Here is a 19,304-nt window from a genome sequence, read left to right as displayed (position 1 = left end):
TGACCCTTCTCTCACACAAACAAACACCCAGCCTGTCTGTCTCTCACACTTTAACAGACGTCAGTAGTGAGCGAGTATGTGTGGTGTGAGGAAAATAACAAGCAATGGAAGGAGGTGAAGGAGAAGAAAGGGAGGGAGGAAGGGAGGGAGGGAAGGATACTGTGAGAAAGGGATGGAGAGACAGTCTGTGCTGCGTTGATTAGACTCTGGGGACAGAGACGGAAAGAATGGAGGGAGGCATAGTGCGTTTCAAGAGCTGATAAGAACACACACACACACACACACACACACACACACACACACACACTCACGTATAACCCTTCATGACCACAAACACAATGCACACATTACAACAAAGGCACCCTTCAAAAAAGCTACACTCATCCAAATCAATAGCTGTGAATGCCTCTCTGCAGCACTATAGACCACTAGTTTGAAAAGTGGGGTCCAGAGACCTCCACCTTTACAGGTTGCACAATGAAATGCAGATGGGTTTAACGTCACTACTGTTAAATCTACCTCAAAATTACTCAAAATGGTTAAGCAGATGAATAGCTATTAGGTTCCATTGGGAACAACATCGTAAAAACCTCAGGTCAGTGTCTACATCTGGGTCTATCTGGAGTCTGAATGGTGACTTTTCAAATATAGTTGTCTACCTTTGTTTAGGAGCAGGAGAATCCAAATGGGAGAAATACCCTAGACGTCAAGAGTAAGGCAGCAGCTAACCATTATATTTATTATCAATTAATCTGTCAGGTAATTTTAGTCAAAAAGTCATAAAATTGTAAAAAGTGCCCATCACAGTTTCCAAAAACACAAAGTATTATCCTTAGAGTGCTTATTTTGTCCAACCACCAGTCCTAAGATATGATAAAGCAGCAAAGTCTCCCATCTGAAAAGCTGGAACCAACAAATGTTTTGAAATTTTCTTGATGAATGACAAATAAATGGTTAATATATTACTATGAGTGTAATCTTCTGCTGATTACCTAACTGATTTATCCAGGGGGTTTTCAATAGCCTGGCATCGGGACCTCTATACTATAAAGTGTTTCTGAAGATATCTGAGGTGAGAAATAGGGAATGCAGTAGCCTAGTGAGCCTAGTGTGTTGTGCTGGACGGAGCAGTGGCCGGTGACGCTCCTCCATCAATCGTTGTGCAATCTACCAAATGTTAGATAAAAAGTTGTGATTGGCCAGACCAGGATCTGGTCGAGTGGCAATGTGTTTGAACAAGATGGGGACCGGATGCATCTGCCAGAGCAAATGAAACATGAGCTTACAGATTTGTCTGGTTCCCCAGGCTAGTTTTCTAATGTTTTTCCTGAATCATATTGTTTCCTCGCAGCTGGGTAGCAAATGTTCGGAGGCTTGATATCAGTAAGTGGCCCAGTTGTTGGGAACCCTTGGATTAATCAACTAATTGTCATAGCACTCTTCAAGACAGAGATAAACCTCTAAGAGAACTGGCTAATGGATTTGATGTGTGAATGACAGGACAGAGAAAGAACAGAAGCAAACCTGTGGCAGGAATTTTACAGTCATCTGTTGCAGAGGACTCTCAATCATTGAGTCCAGTCTCTCTGATGAGCTACTGGTCAGCCCTCCCCAGTCGGTCTGGCTGGGAGTGGTGCCTGCTGTTTCTGGAGAGGTCAGTGGCAGGTCACTGGCGTAGCCCGACTCCAACAGAGAGCACTGCTCCTGTGCACGAACTGGGGTGTTCAAGCTAAATCCCTTCGCAGCCATAGTCTCGTGAATCTGCATTTGGTTAGAGGACATGGGGAAATGCCCTGCAGACATTTTGATTCTACTTTTGTCCTCCTCAGACAGTTGGACTTTCAGAATATTTCCTGTGACTGGAGAAGGGGCCAGGGGCTCTTTGCGCACCTCCACATCACTGATGCTTTCACCCCTCCACACTGGAGAGCCAAAATCACTAGGGTACACTGTCCTCACCACGCAGAGCTTACCATCCACCTCTCGGATATGGACGACACCTTTGTGCTCCCTCCCAGAAGGTGTCCGTATCACTCCTACTGCCCCCTCTGGTCCTTCTTTAACCCCACCATCCCCCTTGTCCTCTCTTTCTACCCTCCCCTTGTCTTTTCTCTCCTTTTTCTGTCGGAGGACCCAAGGTTTCTCAAGGACCCCTTGAACTTTCTCCTTAACCCGACAGACCCTCCCACCACCAGGAGTGGTGCTGCCCAGGGCTGGGACTGTGTTTACTGGGGTAGTGGTTGTGGTTTGGCTCGGGATACTGGAGACATCTATGATGCCGCTAACAGTGTCTTCCTCCCCTGGAAGGCAGAAAACGCCTCTCCAGGCTGGGCTGGGCTTTGGGGATACTTCAAGTATTCTGTTGCCTAAACGGGCCCCTACAGCAGCACTCACAGAGCCAGGGGAAAGGGTATTGCTGTGCAGAATAGTTTTGGAATGAGTTAACTGGGTATCAGGCACTGTTATACGAGACGTGGCTCTGTTGCTAAAATCTGCTGTTTCTACAATAGTGACTTTTTCCTCATCGTCTTCATCCTCTTCCTCTCTTTCATCTGGCTCATTGCTTCTTCGTCGCTCAAAGTCCTCCTGATCCAACTCTCCTTTCCTGTTCTTCTTGCCCTTGTGCTTACGTCTGAAACGTAGACGCTTCTTTGGTGAAAGTGGGGGGGCTCCAGGGAGTTCCCCCTCCCGAGGCGGCCTAACGCAACCCATGGAGTTCCCCATGTCTTTGACAGATAACAGTGTATAAAATAAAAGAAACCACAGCAAATACAAGCAGTTAATCCATCAGAGAGGGAAAATTAATGTTCATTTAGGGTTGAACATGTATTCCAGGTGTTGGGATGCAAAATGACACCCTTCCAAAAAAAGAGACAGTAGAGAGGAAATGTTCAGATAGGCTGGCGAGTGATTGACAGCTCCCTCATTAATCTGACACCTGTGAGTAATGTGAAGTTAGGAACAGCACGTTTAGCTCCATTTTCCATGGCGCCATCCTTAATACAATCTGGTGAATAGGAAGAGGGATACATGAGCTGTCAGCGAAGGAGAGAGAGGGAAAGCCAGTCTTTTGGTTCAGTCACGAGGCAGGCAGCTGCAGGCCGACGTGTCCCAGCTCCCACCTGTCCTTCCTCTTTCCTTCACCTCACCTGACTTGGATTCAGGGGGTGCCCTGCTCTCCCTGCTGTGTAACAGTGAATGTGTATGTGTAGGCAGCTGGCTGCTTTATTTGGTCTGTTTATCCCAGAAGACGTGTGGTCGCTGTCAAGGACACAAGGACACAGTTATGTCAGTGGCGCCACACGTGGGATGGAAAATAAATTCAGTTAGGGTCCGATTTTTCACCGGGCTTTCTGGCAGGTGAGCTGTTACCTGGTATAAGGCAATGTGTCAGGCAGGATGATGAGTGTGGGAGAGAGGAAAATGTAGTGCAGTCCGGTGCTATTCAGACCATTAGTGAAGCTCCAGCTGCTTCACACAAGCTGCATGTGTCTGAGTGTGACATGAGAACAAAGTGTGAAAGTCTGAGTGTGTATGCACAGCAGAGATTTGGAATCAGCAGCAGTCGTATCTCACTTCTTAATTCAATGTCATAATCCCTCAAATACATGAGGTGAGTGCTACACGGTGAAGTGAGAAAAAACAACACCTTTGTCTTCTCCGAGTCCATTCAGATTCCTTATTTCATCCTCGATAAACCACAAACAAAGTGATGTTAAGATTTGTTGTCGGTTGCAGGTGCCAGAGTAATCCAAGAGCTCTATCTCCACTCAGATCTAGCGAGCTCATGAATTAATGATGCCTCTCTCGCTACTGTGGTAATGTTATTGCAGTGCAAGAGGAGAGGGAGAAGATCCGTATTGCAAGGCAGCCACACAACAGGGATCTGCAGGAATCCTATCCGTCACGGTGCTCGTAGTGGAAGTAGTATTAATGGTGAAGCTGTCGATATCCCTCGTAGTGACAGCGAGCTCGGTGTCTCATTCTGCCGAGGCAGCACGGCGCCCAGATTGGCTGTGGGTGAGAGATAGTGTGCAGTCAGCCAATGCTGCCGCAGCTTGCTGGGAGATTCAGCCAATACTCTGACAGCTTGTTAAATACTCAATCAGAGCATCAGCTTCCCGCCCTGATGCTTCTCCTTGTCATCCCTCCCACGATTTAACCTGCTCATTGAGCTGGTGTCTTGAGTGATGTGTCGATCCTTCCAGCTTGTGTGTGTCTCTCCTCTTAAGGGACTGTTGTTGTCAATGTGTTGGAATCCAAAATCGCTGACGGTAATTTCTCCCATTGACAAGCTTGACAGGAGAGCCTTCACAATAATCATCACGGGCAGCCAGATACCTGTAGAATCAACCCATCGTAGTCCAGAAAACCTCCCAAAAATGCAGCTGTGTGCCGTAGTAGGGTGCCGATCTAAATCCGGAGGCAGCCAAACACAGACAGACTCCACCTTAAGCTCCCCAGACAGCTTAAGCATCACATGCCTCTCCCCTGGATACAAGTCTAAAGATTCCCCCCACCTCAATGTTAGACTCCCTGAGGACCAGAGTTGGCTGGGAATTGTTTCCCAGTACTGTCCAATCATAAACCTCCTGTGTCCTGCTGTCAGTCTGCCAGTTACTCAAGCAAGCACCCTCTTCATCAGGTGGTGCAGTGCGACGATGCAACAGCCTTACAAAATCCACAGTTTGCAGGAGGTGGGGGGGTATTTAGACCAAGTCCTATGCCGAGACAAAAAAACGTCAGGCTGGTAAAAAAAAAAAACCTAACCTTTTCTCCTCCCTGTTGCCTTTTCGTCTCTTGTTAACTCTTCACATCCACTTAATCTGATTAGGAGGAAGCATCTGGGGTGGAAGCTGGAGCTGCACTCTGATGCAGAAGAGGACGGAGAGACTGGTCCTCCCTCTGCTTAGCTAAGGTCCTGTCAAGATTGAGTTCAAGCAGCAGACCTACTTCAGGTACAGATGTGTATCTGGAACAGAGCCAAAGGGATTAAGTGTCCAGTGAAGGGCAGTCCTGAACTCCATGCAGTACAGCAGCAGAGGTTAAGACAAGAGGTTCTGCACTGTGTTTCCCCCTTAAAATACAAAGACATGCAGGCAGCAAAAACAGTATCACAGGGCGTCTCCGGCTAGAAGGAAACCGTGGCTCCGTCAGACAAGCATGGCTGGATTGATCCGATTGATACGGTGGAGGCCAGAGAAACTGCAAGTGTGTGGCAGTCCTGGAGAGAGTGAGAGTGTGTGTTTGTGCCCGCGAGGTTGGGCGGTCCCCCCGGTCAGCTGTGTGAGCCGTTTGCATACGTGTCCACGAGTGTGTCTTGTCCTGCTGTGCGTTTTGTGGTTTGAGGCCTGCTGATACAGGGAAGCCAGGAGCTCCAGTGACAGCAGGCAGCCTGGATTTGTCTCTCCCTCGGCTGCCTTCGCTCCTCTGCTTTATCCCTTGCTCGCAGACGCCAGCAGAGGGAGAGGAAAGCTTTTATCTCTCGGCTGCTGCAGCTTCACACTCTCTTCTGCTCGATTCTCTCACTCTCACAGTCCACCCCTCCCTCCTTGGCTCTCCTCCTCCTATCCGCTCCCTCATTACTCCTGCCCCTCTCTCTCTCTCTCTCTCTCTCTCTCTCTCTCTCTAGCTCTCTCTCTAGCTCTCTCGCTTGGCTGTTAGTGAGCAGCTTTTTGTGCCACAAACACACACATGCACACACACTTGACCCAAAAGCTTCCCTGAATGACAGCGTGCAGGAGAGAAATCAAATCTAAAGACTGTCTAGTCTGTGCAACATAAATGAGAAGCGGGTTAGCCCTTCAATCTTTTTCTCTCTCACTCCTTTTCCATCTATTCCCTTCAGTCTCCATCTGTCCATCAAGCTACAGGTTATGAATGGCTCAGGACTGAAGAGGACCGGCGAAGGGAGAAAGAGAGAGTGAGGGAAGAGATCTGAGGGAATTAACAGAAAGTTGAAAAGAAGAAAAACAGGAGGGGATGGATGGCTGTGAGGATCAAGAGCTGAGGCAGGGGGTATATTGAGGGCATGCGCTTGTGTGTATAACACACACACACACACACCAAAGCAGTTGGACTTGGATATATACTATGAGTCAACAGAAATGAGAGAGCTTTCTATACCATGTATACAAGGTAGCTAAGCCTTTAACATCACTGGTTGTATTCGGTCATTGCAGGCTTTGAGGGTTGTCCCAAATTTTCGATTTGGGGCATCGAAGCTCCAGTGAGAAATATGCACCATCAATCAAAGGTAACGAAAGACGAGTAAGTCTAACATGAAAACACGAGTTTTCAGTCGATGCACCTAAAATATTTTGACAATTAGTCACTTGGTTAGCATGCAACCTCGGCCAACACTGCTAAACAAAAAAGATATTTTGTAAGACAGCTAAACTGTCACAGTTTTCAAGTGATTTGCTAAGCTCATTGTAGATTTGAGCCATTCGAATACTGATGTGGGCATCGATTGCCATGGCAACGATCAAAGCTTCGAAGCATTTGGGTCAGCCCTAAACGTGAACATGGAATTTGAAATCACTGTGATGAGGTACCTGGATTTTACAGACATTTAATCCACTGGATTAGCCCCAAATAGCCCTTTTCAATCTGACTTTTACGATCTATAAACCGTTAGTGTTGTGCTGAAAACGATTAATGGATAGATTAACTGTTTAAATCACGCATGTCAAGCAAAAGTGCCAAACATGTTCCAGTTCCAGCAACCCATTTTACGGACTAAACAATTAATCGAAACTATTATTAAAAGATTAACAGATAATGTAAACATTAGCAACCCTAATAGATATTGCAGTATTAAATACATATCCAAGGGTAGACAATTTGATCCAAATTGCCAACCCAAAATAGTGATGTAGCGTTGTGATTTTTAACTTCCCTCCTATACCACTGAACACATTAAAAGGCACGTTGTCATGTACTTTCTTAAAGCCTCTATAGGTGTCCACCCACTATGACACCAAACGTTGAATAACACGGCTCATACAGTACATGTGATTCTATACAGTGCAGCATGGCAGTAACGCTGCACAAGAAAAGGATTTGTCACGAACACTGCAGATGTATGAACTCATAGTAATTTGCACATACTGTACAGTAAGTGCCTAATGTACGGCGAGTGTTTGCAGCATGACAGATACAGATAGAGGCTACTACCAGGCGGCGATCTCGAGTGGGGAAAGCAATGGTGATCCATCTCGTCTCATTAACCGAAAGTATAAAAGAACAACACACACAAACACACACACACACACACACACACAGGGAAAAGGCATGAACCAATGGGAGAGAAGCACTAATCAAGCCCCTGAGACTTTCAGCCCTTCGCTGTGGTGACATAGCATCATGAGCTGTGGTAATCAGACCGCAGCCTTCGTCTGAACCCAGTGTCAGCTTTTCACGAGACACAAGCACTGCGTGTTAGACTTTCCGAAGCTCTTTTGATCATATATCTAGCAGCTATTTAATTGATAATGTGAGGCACGGTGACTGATCTTGAGATTTTAAGCATCATCATTCAGGCTCCATACTGTCATATTGACACACAACTCATGCAGTATAATCCAAGTCTCATTTATCCAATCATATGCTCAGTACTTCTCTAACACATGCATTTTAGCTAAAACCTTACTAGTTCATACACTTCCACATAAACAGTCTCATGCATGGACGAGTAGGGCGCCTGATCTGTTTATGTGGATGGACCACTACTAAAAACATTATTACTGAGAGGAAAACCCCACTTCACTGTGGTGTTGCATGTAGATATATCTGCCTTTGCAAGCACTTCAGAGCTGCACTGCTGCTGCTTTTAATACAAGATCTCATGCCAAAGTACTGTTGCCCCCACAGAACAGATATGTAGAAGTACAATGAACTCCAAGGCCTTCAACTTATTCACATTACTTAAGATGATAAAACTAGCCGCCATAAATGACAAAAAGTCACTCAGTTTGGTCTGTGTTGCTAAGAAACCTCATGACTAACCTTGTTACAATGGAACAAATGTTAGGTAAACAAAGAAGGTCTGTGCTGAAGATTTTTTTCAAAAGACCTAAATATAAACATCTGCCATGTCTATTTTATTAATGCTGGTTTTGTTTCTGCTCCAGACAGTGATCTCGATGGTGGGCATTTGCAGTGGAGTCAGTTTTACAGATGGCGATCAACTGATGCAATATGGGTCTAAATTACTACCAGCAATGAACACTAATAAAGTGACCCCACCTGCTGATTCTGGCTCGAAGCAAGTCAGAGAAACACTGATGGATTTCTTCAACAGCTCAGAAATTAAGTTCCTATAAATAAGCAGTGACGTACAGCTAGCTTAGCCAATCATGAGCAGACACAATGCAACATGAGGAGGGTCCAAGGTTTGGCTGTGGACTAACAGCAAGCGAAGTCATCTGTAATACTGAGCTAACTGGTGTCATCTAGTGGTTTGATTGAGCAACTACAGCCAACTGTATATGAGGAATATGTGGGACAAATATTAGAAAATTAAAGAGGAATGAATTTCTATTATAGCCAGTTGTTTAAAGCTGTCTAATGGCTGTTCTGACATTCACTCTACCAAGTATAAAGTTTTGATTCCCAGTGATGATGAAAATGTAAAAATATGAGTGATATCAATCCATACTGTGAACTGTGAACCTTAGAAAATATGCCAGTGAAAGCTTTGTTGCTGTCTTGCAGAAAATACTGATGTTCTCATTTTATTTGCTTTAAATGCTGAGCTGATGATGGACACATAGTTGCAGCAGATACATGGAGAAGATGTTACTAAAAATGTCTGAGTTAAAGCTGCCTGGTTTAGGCAGGATTGCTGAGGAGGCAGGTTGTCTGAGGCAGCTGACACAGTGAGGTAAGACAGAAATAACAGCTCATCTGTAACCTGATGTGCCGGTGAAATAATGACTAACACTAACGATAGCTCACTGAGAGATGTCCTATCTATGATGTGCCGAGTCACTCTTTAGGACATGGTGACAAACACCTGGAGGCTTGTTTCCAGGGATGAATTCATCATCATTTCTCTTCTAGTTTGGGTCACATATCTTGTGTAATGGTGAATATTTGTGTCATGTTGACTCAGCAGTGGCTGCAGGTTTAACATTAAAACTACTGTGAGCTGGCACAGCATTTTGTGACAGTATTGCCCGAGTACTGCACTGAAACCATGTGTCTTCACAGAGTTTGAGCAATAAGATTTCAATATAAGTAACGGAAAGTGTCTTTTTTGTGACTGTCAAGTAGGGGATCATCAGTGTGAGCTTGAGCTGAATGTTTCCTTGTCTCTATTGGAGAAAAACTGGAGTCCAGATGTAGTTCCAGTCCTCACATAAGATTATCCCATTTATCTAGTATTTCTGCAGTGTAATTACACAGTGGACAAGAGGAAATTGGACCCAGAAGGGAGGGCATTAAATACACAGAATGTATGTGTCACATGTTCGTGATCCACCACCATGTGTTTACAGTAACAATCATCTAGCCACAACAAACTGCAGGGACACAGAGTTCTGTGTGACTGGAGTTTCTCACTGCAGCTCTAATCTAAAGACTGTCGTCATGTAATGAACCCAGTGAACTCTGGGAACTCTGAAACTATTTGCTGTTCTGTGGGACCAATTTCATCTTTCCGTTTATTTATTTTTTCATCCCCTGTTCATTTCTTTCCTGAACTCCTGCAGCCTGTTTCAGCCTGCATCCCGTCTGTCATCTTTAGGTTAGAGCTTTACTCCTCCTCCTGCATCCCTCCATCCCTCTCTCTCTCTCTGTAACACGACATTCTGCTGAGTCATGCCCCACCAAAACCGTTGCCTGGGTGTCATGCACTACAGTTTCCATGGCAACCAGCTGGCAGTGTCACCTTGCTAAGGGTCACATCGCAGCACTGTCTACTGGTCAGCCGTAGCAACTACACCTGGTTCATAAATCTCTCTTAAATCAATAGGACAAAAATGTGTCAGCAACTACAATTAAGAAATAAAACTGAGATGCTGAGAATGTTTTGTTTGACCTCAAAAGTCTTTGCATTATTCTGTTTTTGTCTGCAACACAGCCATCATGCATGACTGGGACCCGGTGGTAATGGGAGTCCCGCTGTAATGATTTCAGCAGAGTACACCCCTGACTGCAGGCTACAGCCATGCAGGAACATTTGGAGGAAATTATTCCACATCAGAAATCAGAAAGAGTACACAACAGTTCAAATGATTGACTGTCTAGACTAAACACACTGCCCTGAAGAGAACAATGCAGGATTTAGACATTTGTTTTTATGTGGAACGCTAACTTGAGAAAAGGCAGACATTTCATCTCCAACACTCCACACCTAAAAAATAAATCGACATTGATGATGGGGTGAACTGTCCCTTTAAACCCACAGCCTGTATACAGCTGAAGTTGAATCCCTGATCAATGTGGATGGCACAGTACAGTATAGGTGTTGTTAGAGCATCAGAGTCATGGTGCACTCCTCTCACAGTAAGTCTTTACTGTGATACTACCTTGGATTACAGGGGTTTAGTCTGCACACTGATTGCGGTACAATGAGCCCACAGGCGACAAATATTTTAAATGTGACAATTTCAGTAAAAACACTGTACGCCTGGTGCACAGGATCAGAGTGTAAATCCAGGCTCAGGGTTTATATGAAAGCCTACAGACTGAAAATGTTGTCCCCTGTGCTCCCTTCAAGCCTGAGCTGTCCAACTACCAAACTGAAGCCAAACAGTGTCCTCGTGTGATGTTTTAGAGGACGGCTTCCTGCAGGGCCCTGCTCAGAGCCAGGACAACAACACGATCCGATCACAGATATGCCCAAATGCCTCAGAGCACAGAGTCACATTGTACACTCTTGAAAACACTCACAAAAAACTAACCTGCATGAAAAACTAACACTAACATGTCGAATAATCACCATGCTGTTTCCTTATTAGACTGCACTGCAGCGTTCTCTGTTCTCAAAAAGAGTCTGTACATTCTAACTGCAGAGACCGAGGCAGTGAAGTAAACCATCACGCTGGCAGGAAACATTTTAGACTCTGAACGCACCTTGCTCAGAGATTCCACAGTGGAACATAAATATGAACACACACTCTTTTTTCCACTCAGTGGTGCAAAAAGCAGCCTCCTCTGTTGCATAACTTAACACTGGTTTGCCAGCACACACACACACACACACACACACACACACACACACACACACACACACACACACACACACACACACACACACACAGCTAAGCTCATCCTGGCAGTGATAATAAATCAAACCCCAACAGCTGGACAGAGAAGTAACAACCCAGAAATAAAGCCCACATTTGGCGCAATTTGCTTTCATTAAAATCCAGATTGAATCACAGCAGTAATGATGCGGGCTGTAACTCAGTTATTACATAATCAATTTGCAGGTATTATTTCATTAAGATCTGGATATAAGAGCCTTTAGCTGCACATTAAGCTTTTCAAATGAAGAATTCAAGAAGTCATGTTCATGCTGGTTGGACTGAAATAACCAGTAATTGAGTCCAATACAGGAAACACAGAGCCAGAAGGTACAGCAGAGCATGTGAATGGCACAGACCTGGAAGTGAAGGATGATGGTCCAGATGAGACCTAACGTCAGCTTGGGGTTCCCATCGGTGATGTCATCGTTCCTGATGTTCACAAGTTTGACCTGAAAACGGAAAGACAGAAGATTATTTGTTTTATTTCCTGACAAAATGCCCAAGATGAGAAGATCTGCTAAGACACAAGCAAATATTTTGCCCAAAGAGAAGCCTCTTTTAATTAGCCATGAACTGCACCGGATTGACCAATGAGAGAGAAACACATTACTCGTCTTCATTTCTGCTTGTTAAGGATGAGAAATGATCTCTGTTCTAACTATCATGCCCATTATCTGAAAGAGACCTTGTTAAATCTAATGGCTCCGGCTAAGCCGCGCCACACGGGCTGTATAATTAGACCCGCAGTGAAACTCAGAGAGGATTCAGAGGAAGGAAAAGGTCAGTCCTCCACCACTGCCGTCTCCAGGGAGTGACACAAGAGAGGCGAGAGATGCAGTTAAAGAAAGATGGGGACACTAAAGAAATGGAGGAAGAGGTGTTGTAAATGAGAGAAAGAGCTACAGTTTGAGAGTAAACAAAGAGACGCAGCGTAAATGAGAAAGAGATTAATTCATGGTAGCAAGAGGGGGAACAATGAAAGATGCAGAATGAGAGGGAGGCAGTTAAGTCTGTAGCTGCTGCATGATGAAGCTAGAAAAACTGTTTGGTACAGTTATATAGATCCAGAAGTTAAACGTTTTCTCTCTCTCTTTCGCTCCACTGCACCAAAAGACTGAAACAGCCCAGTCCCAGGATGAAAAGGATTTCTAATCACTCCTTTTTGCAAAGTTGGTGCATTTGCTGCAGAGGACTATAAATGAGAACCAGGAACTCTGAACTACATAAAAGTCATTTATTCACACCATGTCTGGAGGAGCTTACAAATAGCTTATGCACAAACTATCCCACCCAGGCACCAGTAAATGAGAGTAGCTGTGGCGTGCAATTACTAATACCTGGAAATCCTTACACAGCAATACAGACTACAGCATGTACACTCTCTCCATACTGGACTAATGCACATATTAAGACACTGTCTTAGCTGTTCATAATCCCTAGGACACCATGAAGAGGTAAATAATGACAAAAAAACAAAAAAACGTTCACCATATTTGTCCAAATTCACAGCAACAGATCTGATCACCCATGTGATATATGTTATGTCTGCATGTTTGTGTTCATACCTGTCTCTGTTTGAGGAAGTCCAGCGCTATCTGGACATTCTGTAGTCGATGAAATCTCATTCGCCCCTTTTCTCTGGGCTGGAAAGGAAAAGAAAAGGAAACGAAATAATGAGTAAAGTCAACAAATTAATTTGAACTCAGTATATTTTTAGTGACACAAACGCAGGAGGCAGCAGTGAGTGCAAATGAAGCTGAATTCAATCCAAAGTGCAGTGAAGTCAAAAGTCAGCGCAGTTGTATTGACATGGAATGGTCCTCTGGGGGGCGCTGTCTTCAACAGGAGCTGTTGAAGACATGCCAGAACTCAGGAGCAAACTACACCCAAACCATGCTGGCTTCAAATGAAAAATACAAACTTCAAATCAAACCATGTTTCTTCTTTTCCTTGTTCAACACCAGGTTTTCACAAACAGACAATCAGGTTGGAGAGACCAAAGATATAGTTGAAGAGAAAGAAAGAAAAAAGTAAACACACACACACACACACACACAAACATAAAACACTTGCTGCAAAAGGTACATGAGTGCAGAATGCAGATGTGGGTTCACACTGTGCTGGTAAAAAGAAGGTTCACTCAGGATTAGTAATCTCTTCAGCAACAGCAAGGAGGAGAGGAGAGGAGAGGAGAGGAGAGGAGAGGAGAGGAGAGGAGAGGAGAGGAGAGGAGAGGAGAAGATGGTATACAGTATGTGTGTTCTAAGGCTTTAATTTGTCTACAGTGAACTGACACACAGTATGCGTAACCTGTGTTCTCAGTGTTAACCCATTTCAGTAAACTAAACCAAGTCAATATGCTCAAACATTTTCCATCCAATCAGAGGAAACACTTTTTAATTGCAATTGTTTTGTAAGTGTGACTATTCACGTTACTATTTCGCTAATACCTCATGTTTGAATGTTCAGTCCTGAACTTTTACTATCTTCTATTATTCACTCACAATTAAGAAAAACAACACTAGTTTTAGACATTAAATACTCATCATCATCTCAAAAATATCAAATCCAAGGCTACAAATACACACTCTCTGGCCACTTTACAATTTAGTGCAATCCAATCCAACACAACAGATCTGCCACAAACTCTACATTTAGGATGATTATCATGTTCAGCTTTTGTTGACATTGTCGTGTGGACTGTTTATTATTGAGGTTATGGTTTGTGTACTGGACTGCATTATATTGAGATGTGTTTTATCCTCATGGTTGCAAATGGGGTGAGCAAAACATTAGAAACAAATATGCCGCAGTCCAGTTCAACACTAGTGCAAACTGCAGCCACAATAATAAACATACAGTTACACAAATATTGTTCGACTGTCTGGTTTGGGGAGCTCAGACTTGCGTCCCTGCTCTTTGCGGATGATGTGGTTCTGCTGGCTTCATCACACCCTGACCTCCAGCATGCACTGGGGCAGTTCGCAGCCAAGTGTGAAGCGGCTGGGATGAGAGTCAATCCCGCCGAACCTGATGCCATGGTTCTCTGCCAGAAAAAAGGTGGATTGCTCCTTCTGGGTTGGGAGTGAGTTACTGCCTCGAGCTTTAACACCGCTGCGCAGTAACTTGCCACCTTCAGTCATTTTAATGAGGGGAAGGCGGCAGAGGGGAAGTGGTTTCCAACACAGCGGTAGGGGTATAAAATGTCGAAAGGGGCCAGTTAAGGTGGTTTGCTCATCTGATCAGGATCTCTGCTGGGTGCCTCCCATAACAGGTTTTCCAGGTACGCTGAACTAGTAGGAGTCTTTGGAGGCGACCCAGAACATGCTGGAGGGATTATACATCTTATCTGGCCTTAGAAAACCTTGGGACTCCCCAGGAGAAACTGGAAAATGATTCTGGGGAGAGGGACGTTTGGAATACCGTGCTTAGCCTGCTGACCCCGGTCCTGGATAAGTGGATAAAAATGGACGGGTGGAGGTAGAATTTATGGCCGAGCTGCTGCATTGATTACACTACATTTTTCAGGTGTATCTAACAAAGTGGTCACTGAGTGTATGATGATAAATAAGATATATTTTACTGTGTGTGATTCATGCAAAATAGTTGTAAAGCATTGTTGGGTGAAAACAAATCAGCAGTTACAATGCCTCGTTTTTGATGGCTGATGAACCTTAATATCTCTCTGTCTATCTGTCTGTCTGCCTGCTTGCAAAGGAACACATACTTTAAACCCAAAAACCATCAACACATATGTTGTTATGCTGTCACCCAACAGAAATGACGGCCTACATGTAGTGTCATACAGTGACACAGCATTGTATGGTGTCATGTGCAGCCCGGTATGCTGGTCAGATATCAGTGGCACAGCACTCTCATGCAGCCTCACAGCTCCACCTGTTGGAGGCAGAGGGGTGAAGCTGAAGGGGTCAGAGGTCAGAAGTGACAGAGTGAGTGGTGGAAAACGGGGGGGGAGAGAGGGTTTGGATTCGAACATACTCCCTGAGCTCCTTCCTCCTCCTCATCCTCCCCTCTGAGCAAGATGAGAGGGGGGGCCCGCGAGGCGTATGCCCTTTTCAATGGAGGGCCGCTCTTCTGTTGCTATGGTAACAGAAGGGGAGGGGAAATAGAAAGAGAGGAAGAGGAGATGTAGTGTGAGATTTGGTGGATAAAGAGGAGAGGATGGAAGAGGGAGGGACCAAGTGGAAATAGGGATAAAAGTACCGTAACTGAAAATTAAAAAAAAAATTAAACACTAGACAAGTTTAAATCTCTCACACAGATTGCTTACGAAGGTGACAGGGCCAAGAGGGAGCTGTGTGTCCTTTCTGTGATTGTGTGTGTACCTCAGCACACCAGAGTCAGCAGTCTGTTTGTGTTAGTCTACCTGTCCGCCGCTGAAGCAGTCTGCGTCACATGGTGGCCTGTTTGTCTGCAAGTATTAGGGCTAAGGCTCTTACATCATCGTGCTGAGCAAAGTCAGGCCACTGCAGTTCAAACCACTGCATTACGCTCAGCTTTGAGCATTAGTGGTGTGTCAGCCTGGAGTCAGAGAGAACTTTCAAGCTGGAAAAGTTTTGAGTGCCTCTCGGACTCCAGCGTTACTTTTGTAGAGTGTCTGTAACATTCTCTGGACTGTGATGCATTGGAGTGAGGATGACGGGGTGTGTGATGGAGCATGGGAGGAGTGTGTGATGGAGAATATTACAGTGTGATGATAATAAATGAGGAACAAAATCATGTGTCTGTGCAGGGAGATGAAATCCATACCAGGGTGACTCCAGAGAGGACCTCCAGCAAGGAAATCAGGTTGTGTCCATCCCTCAGGTCCTCGTACAGATCTGTGATGTGCTTCCTCACCTAAGAAAAAAAGTAGCAAAGGAAATGAAGGAGGGAGGAATGAGGAGAGGAAAGGACGGAGGAAGGACGGGGAGAGAAGCAGAAAGAGAAAAAGTTAATCCCACACTCCAATCATCTCTCTGTTGACTCAACACTGTTGACATCTGCCAAGCTGATTGCCCCGCAGCTGACAGGGCTGGTGACAGCGGTTGCCAGGGCCAACGGAGACGGGGCACCAGCTGCGGCCTCTTGTCTCTGTTGCCATGACATTGCCTCCACAATGAGTCGGGTGGGGGTAGGTTGTCACCGGTGGCAACCGCTGCTGACACGGTGACTCAGCAGCCTGATCAGCATCAGTGCTTGTTTTGTTTGAAAGTGGGACACTGAGTGAGAGAGACAGACGGACAGACAGTGACTGCTTCAGGCTGAGCAGGAAAGGAATAACGGATCAGCTGAGCTGTGAGAAAAGTATTACAGAATACTCAAACTAAATGTAGTTTGTTTCACATTACTTTACTATATTTATTGTGAGCTACTGAAAAACAGTTTATGCTGCCGGCATGATATGATAGTTTCTCCATCTTATGTAAGAATTAGATCAAGATATATGACTATCCGTAGTATTATTTTGTTCATGAGACTTTGCTTTCATGTTCCTCGCCTGCTCTCTGAGTATGAATAATCCACCCTGTTACACAGACTGTGTAATGCATTAATTATCACTGCGTGGCGCACGTCAGTGGACAAAGTCAAACAGGGTTCCTATTTATTTTAATGGACAAAATTTCAAAACTTTTCCATGACTTTTCAGGGATCCACAACAAAAGCTTTTCTTTCTTGCCCTACTTGTCCAGCGTTTTTCCAAACACATCAGATTCAAACTCGCTGGCTCTAGCTGACATACATGGATACATACGTGACAGTAAACAAAAAGTTATCACACACTGACGCAAATTAGAGCTCAGTTACATCGACAGCTTCAGAAAATAAATTTACTGTAAGTTACATTACATGGAAGGTTATCCACCGAAGATTAACAGTTAACAATTTCATCACTCACAACATTCCATGACTTTTCCACAACTTTCAATGATTTTACAATGATGGTGAAATTTCATGACTATTCTCGGTTTTCAGTGGCAGTGAGGACCCTGGTTAAAAGGTGAGAGAGTGTAGTTTAGTGTTTGCCAACTCAAGATTCACTATCATGTCGCGTTTCACCTCACTGTATTTGCGTTTTTTCTCTTGGATGCTTGCTGCTTATGGTCTGGCACATTGCTGCTACCTTCTTATTGACACCCCACCTCCCCTGAGCGCTGTGGGAATACATGCCCAACAAAAGTCTGGAACACAGAAAGAAAATCCAGGCAGAGGCCAGAGTCTCTGCAGAGAAATGCACCGCCACATAGTGAGAGTGGGTCGTAAGTGATGATTGAGAGGGAGTGCTTCTGTGTGAGTCTATACATTTTATAGCCATTGTTTTAGGAAAATCCTGCATAGTAGTTTTAGTTTATGAAAACAGAGAATATCTTAAAACAGTGTATAAAAGTAGAGAACAACTGAGTAAGACATAACAAAAAAGAGACTCTTTATAGGTCTCTAGCTCTTCTTTTATTCTAGACTACTTTCCAGGTCACCAGTTTGTCGAAGAAGACCATTTGGTACCATAAAATAGCTGCACAGCAACAGCAGAGGAAAATAAATAAACTATTTGCTGCTTCATCGGAAAGCAGACAGTGGAAAGAGAGGGATGTGGGCACGCAACAAAGGTCAAACAGCTATCCTACCCACAGTGCTTCAAAATTGTTGCTTCAAAAATGCAGATCCACCGCCTAGGCAACCAAGGACACATGTCTACCTGCATTACAGTGATTTTCCTGCTTCTCTCTGCACCTGCACTGGGAAAAGTTTTGCTGCAGTCCTGGCCTCAGAACAAGAAACTGCACTACCGCATTTCACCACAAGAGGGCAAGACAGCCACAAGAGTAGACTGAGAGAGGGATTAACTTGTCAACAAAGTCATGATGTATTAATTAAATTAATTAATAAAAATGCAACAACCATCCTTACACATCTTTAAAAACAAGATGTCCTAAAAGGTCACTTTATACAGAACACAAAGCCTCTGTGTTGTGGCTGAGCTCAGAGCTATAATTGTCTTTGGCTTAAAACTGCAGCTATAAAAGTCACAACATCCCTCCACTTGTCCTCAATAACTCCTTTTCCCTATCCGTCTTCCTCCTCCTCCCTCATCTGTGTCACTCTCTCACCCCTCTGACATCAGCTGTTTTACACAGAAGCTGATGGAACAAGTGTTAATTGGATGACAGGAAGAAACGCTGTATCCACCACTGACTGGAAATGAGGTGCTGGTATTGTCTAATTGTGTCTCGGTGTGTCAAAGAGCCTGTGCTTGGTTCCGAGACAGTCTGAATGAGTGGATTCCTCTCTGTCAATGTTTAATACCAGCTTACTGAAAGCCCACGCTGTGATTTGACATGGAACCAACCCCCCGATGAATCTACTAATTACCTATAATTTATCTGGACACAGAAGCTGCTGCTGACTGAGACAGCATTGCTTCTCCTGTAATTATTGGTCCTCTCTCAGTAGAACAAAGACTAACACGTGATTCTAGGTGCATCCAAACCATAAACTCAGTGTGTACAGTACAGTATGGACCAAACCTGGAACAAAATTCTTTTTTCTCTCCTAAACAGCTTGGTGTCCCCTCACGTCATCAAACCAAATAAGCTGCCCATCAAGGGAAACTTAGAAGTTTATTTTTGTTTATGCTACCATGGGAGTCCAAAGATGGCCTATCAGAAAGTCCCGCCGCATTACACAACACATCAAACACAAATTCCACAGTGCACTCCCATGTGTAATGCATCCAGTAAGACAGAGTTCAGTCGCGGGACACGTCACTGAATTTAAGAACGCTCTGTGACACCCAGCTGCTTCTGTAGATTGTTCATGTTGTGTTTTTTTGTTTTTTAACAGGATGTTTGTGTGTGTTGGTGTGTGTCTTCGGGGATGTTGCTCTCACAGCCAGCTGTGTCTGATGTGCAGTGACGGCAGCTGTCAGACGCCGACGGCACTTGAGCAGACTGTCGTACGGAGCTCATGTGAAGGACCGTGCTGACAGCACTTGGGCAACGACATCAGCATATATACTGATGTGCTAAACACACATCTGGGTCAGAC

At 44.6% G+C, this 19,304-nt stretch overlaps 1 protein-coding gene across 12 annotated transcripts in view; it reads right to left on the bottom strand.

Moving 5' to 3' along the window:
* Nucleotides 1-19,304, bottom strand: part of macf1a (microtubule actin crosslinking factor 1a) — a 266,838-nt gene that overhangs the window by 128,780 nt on the left and 118,754 nt on the right. For 9 of the 12 annotated variants that reach the window (XM_050034872.1, XM_050034882.1, XM_050034878.1 and 6 more), the window contains 4 exons: nt 16,029-16,118; nt 15,258-15,359; nt 12,824-12,901; nt 11,615-11,707 (listed from right to left, as the gene is read on the bottom strand). In XM_050034872.1, coding sequence (XP_049890829.1) covers nt 11,615-11,707; nt 12,824-12,901; nt 15,258-15,359; nt 16,029-16,118 — 363 coding nt within the window. The remainder of the gene's footprint in view (nt 1-11,614; nt 11,708-12,823; nt 12,902-15,257; nt 15,360-16,028; nt 16,119-19,304) is intronic. The other 3 variants (XM_050034874.1, XM_050034883.1, XM_050034884.1) reach the window with 1 other exon arrangement.

The sequence above is a fragment of the Epinephelus moara genome, chromosome 22, assembly GCF_006386435.1.
Source record: "Epinephelus moara isolate mb chromosome 22, YSFRI_EMoa_1.0, whole genome shotgun sequence".
In the NCBI taxonomy this organism is placed as follows: Eukaryota; Metazoa; Chordata; class Actinopteri; order Perciformes; family Serranidae; genus Epinephelus; species Epinephelus moara.
The sequence above is the reverse complement of the archived record's forward strand: the minus strand, read 5'-3'. Positions and strand labels throughout refer to the sequence as shown.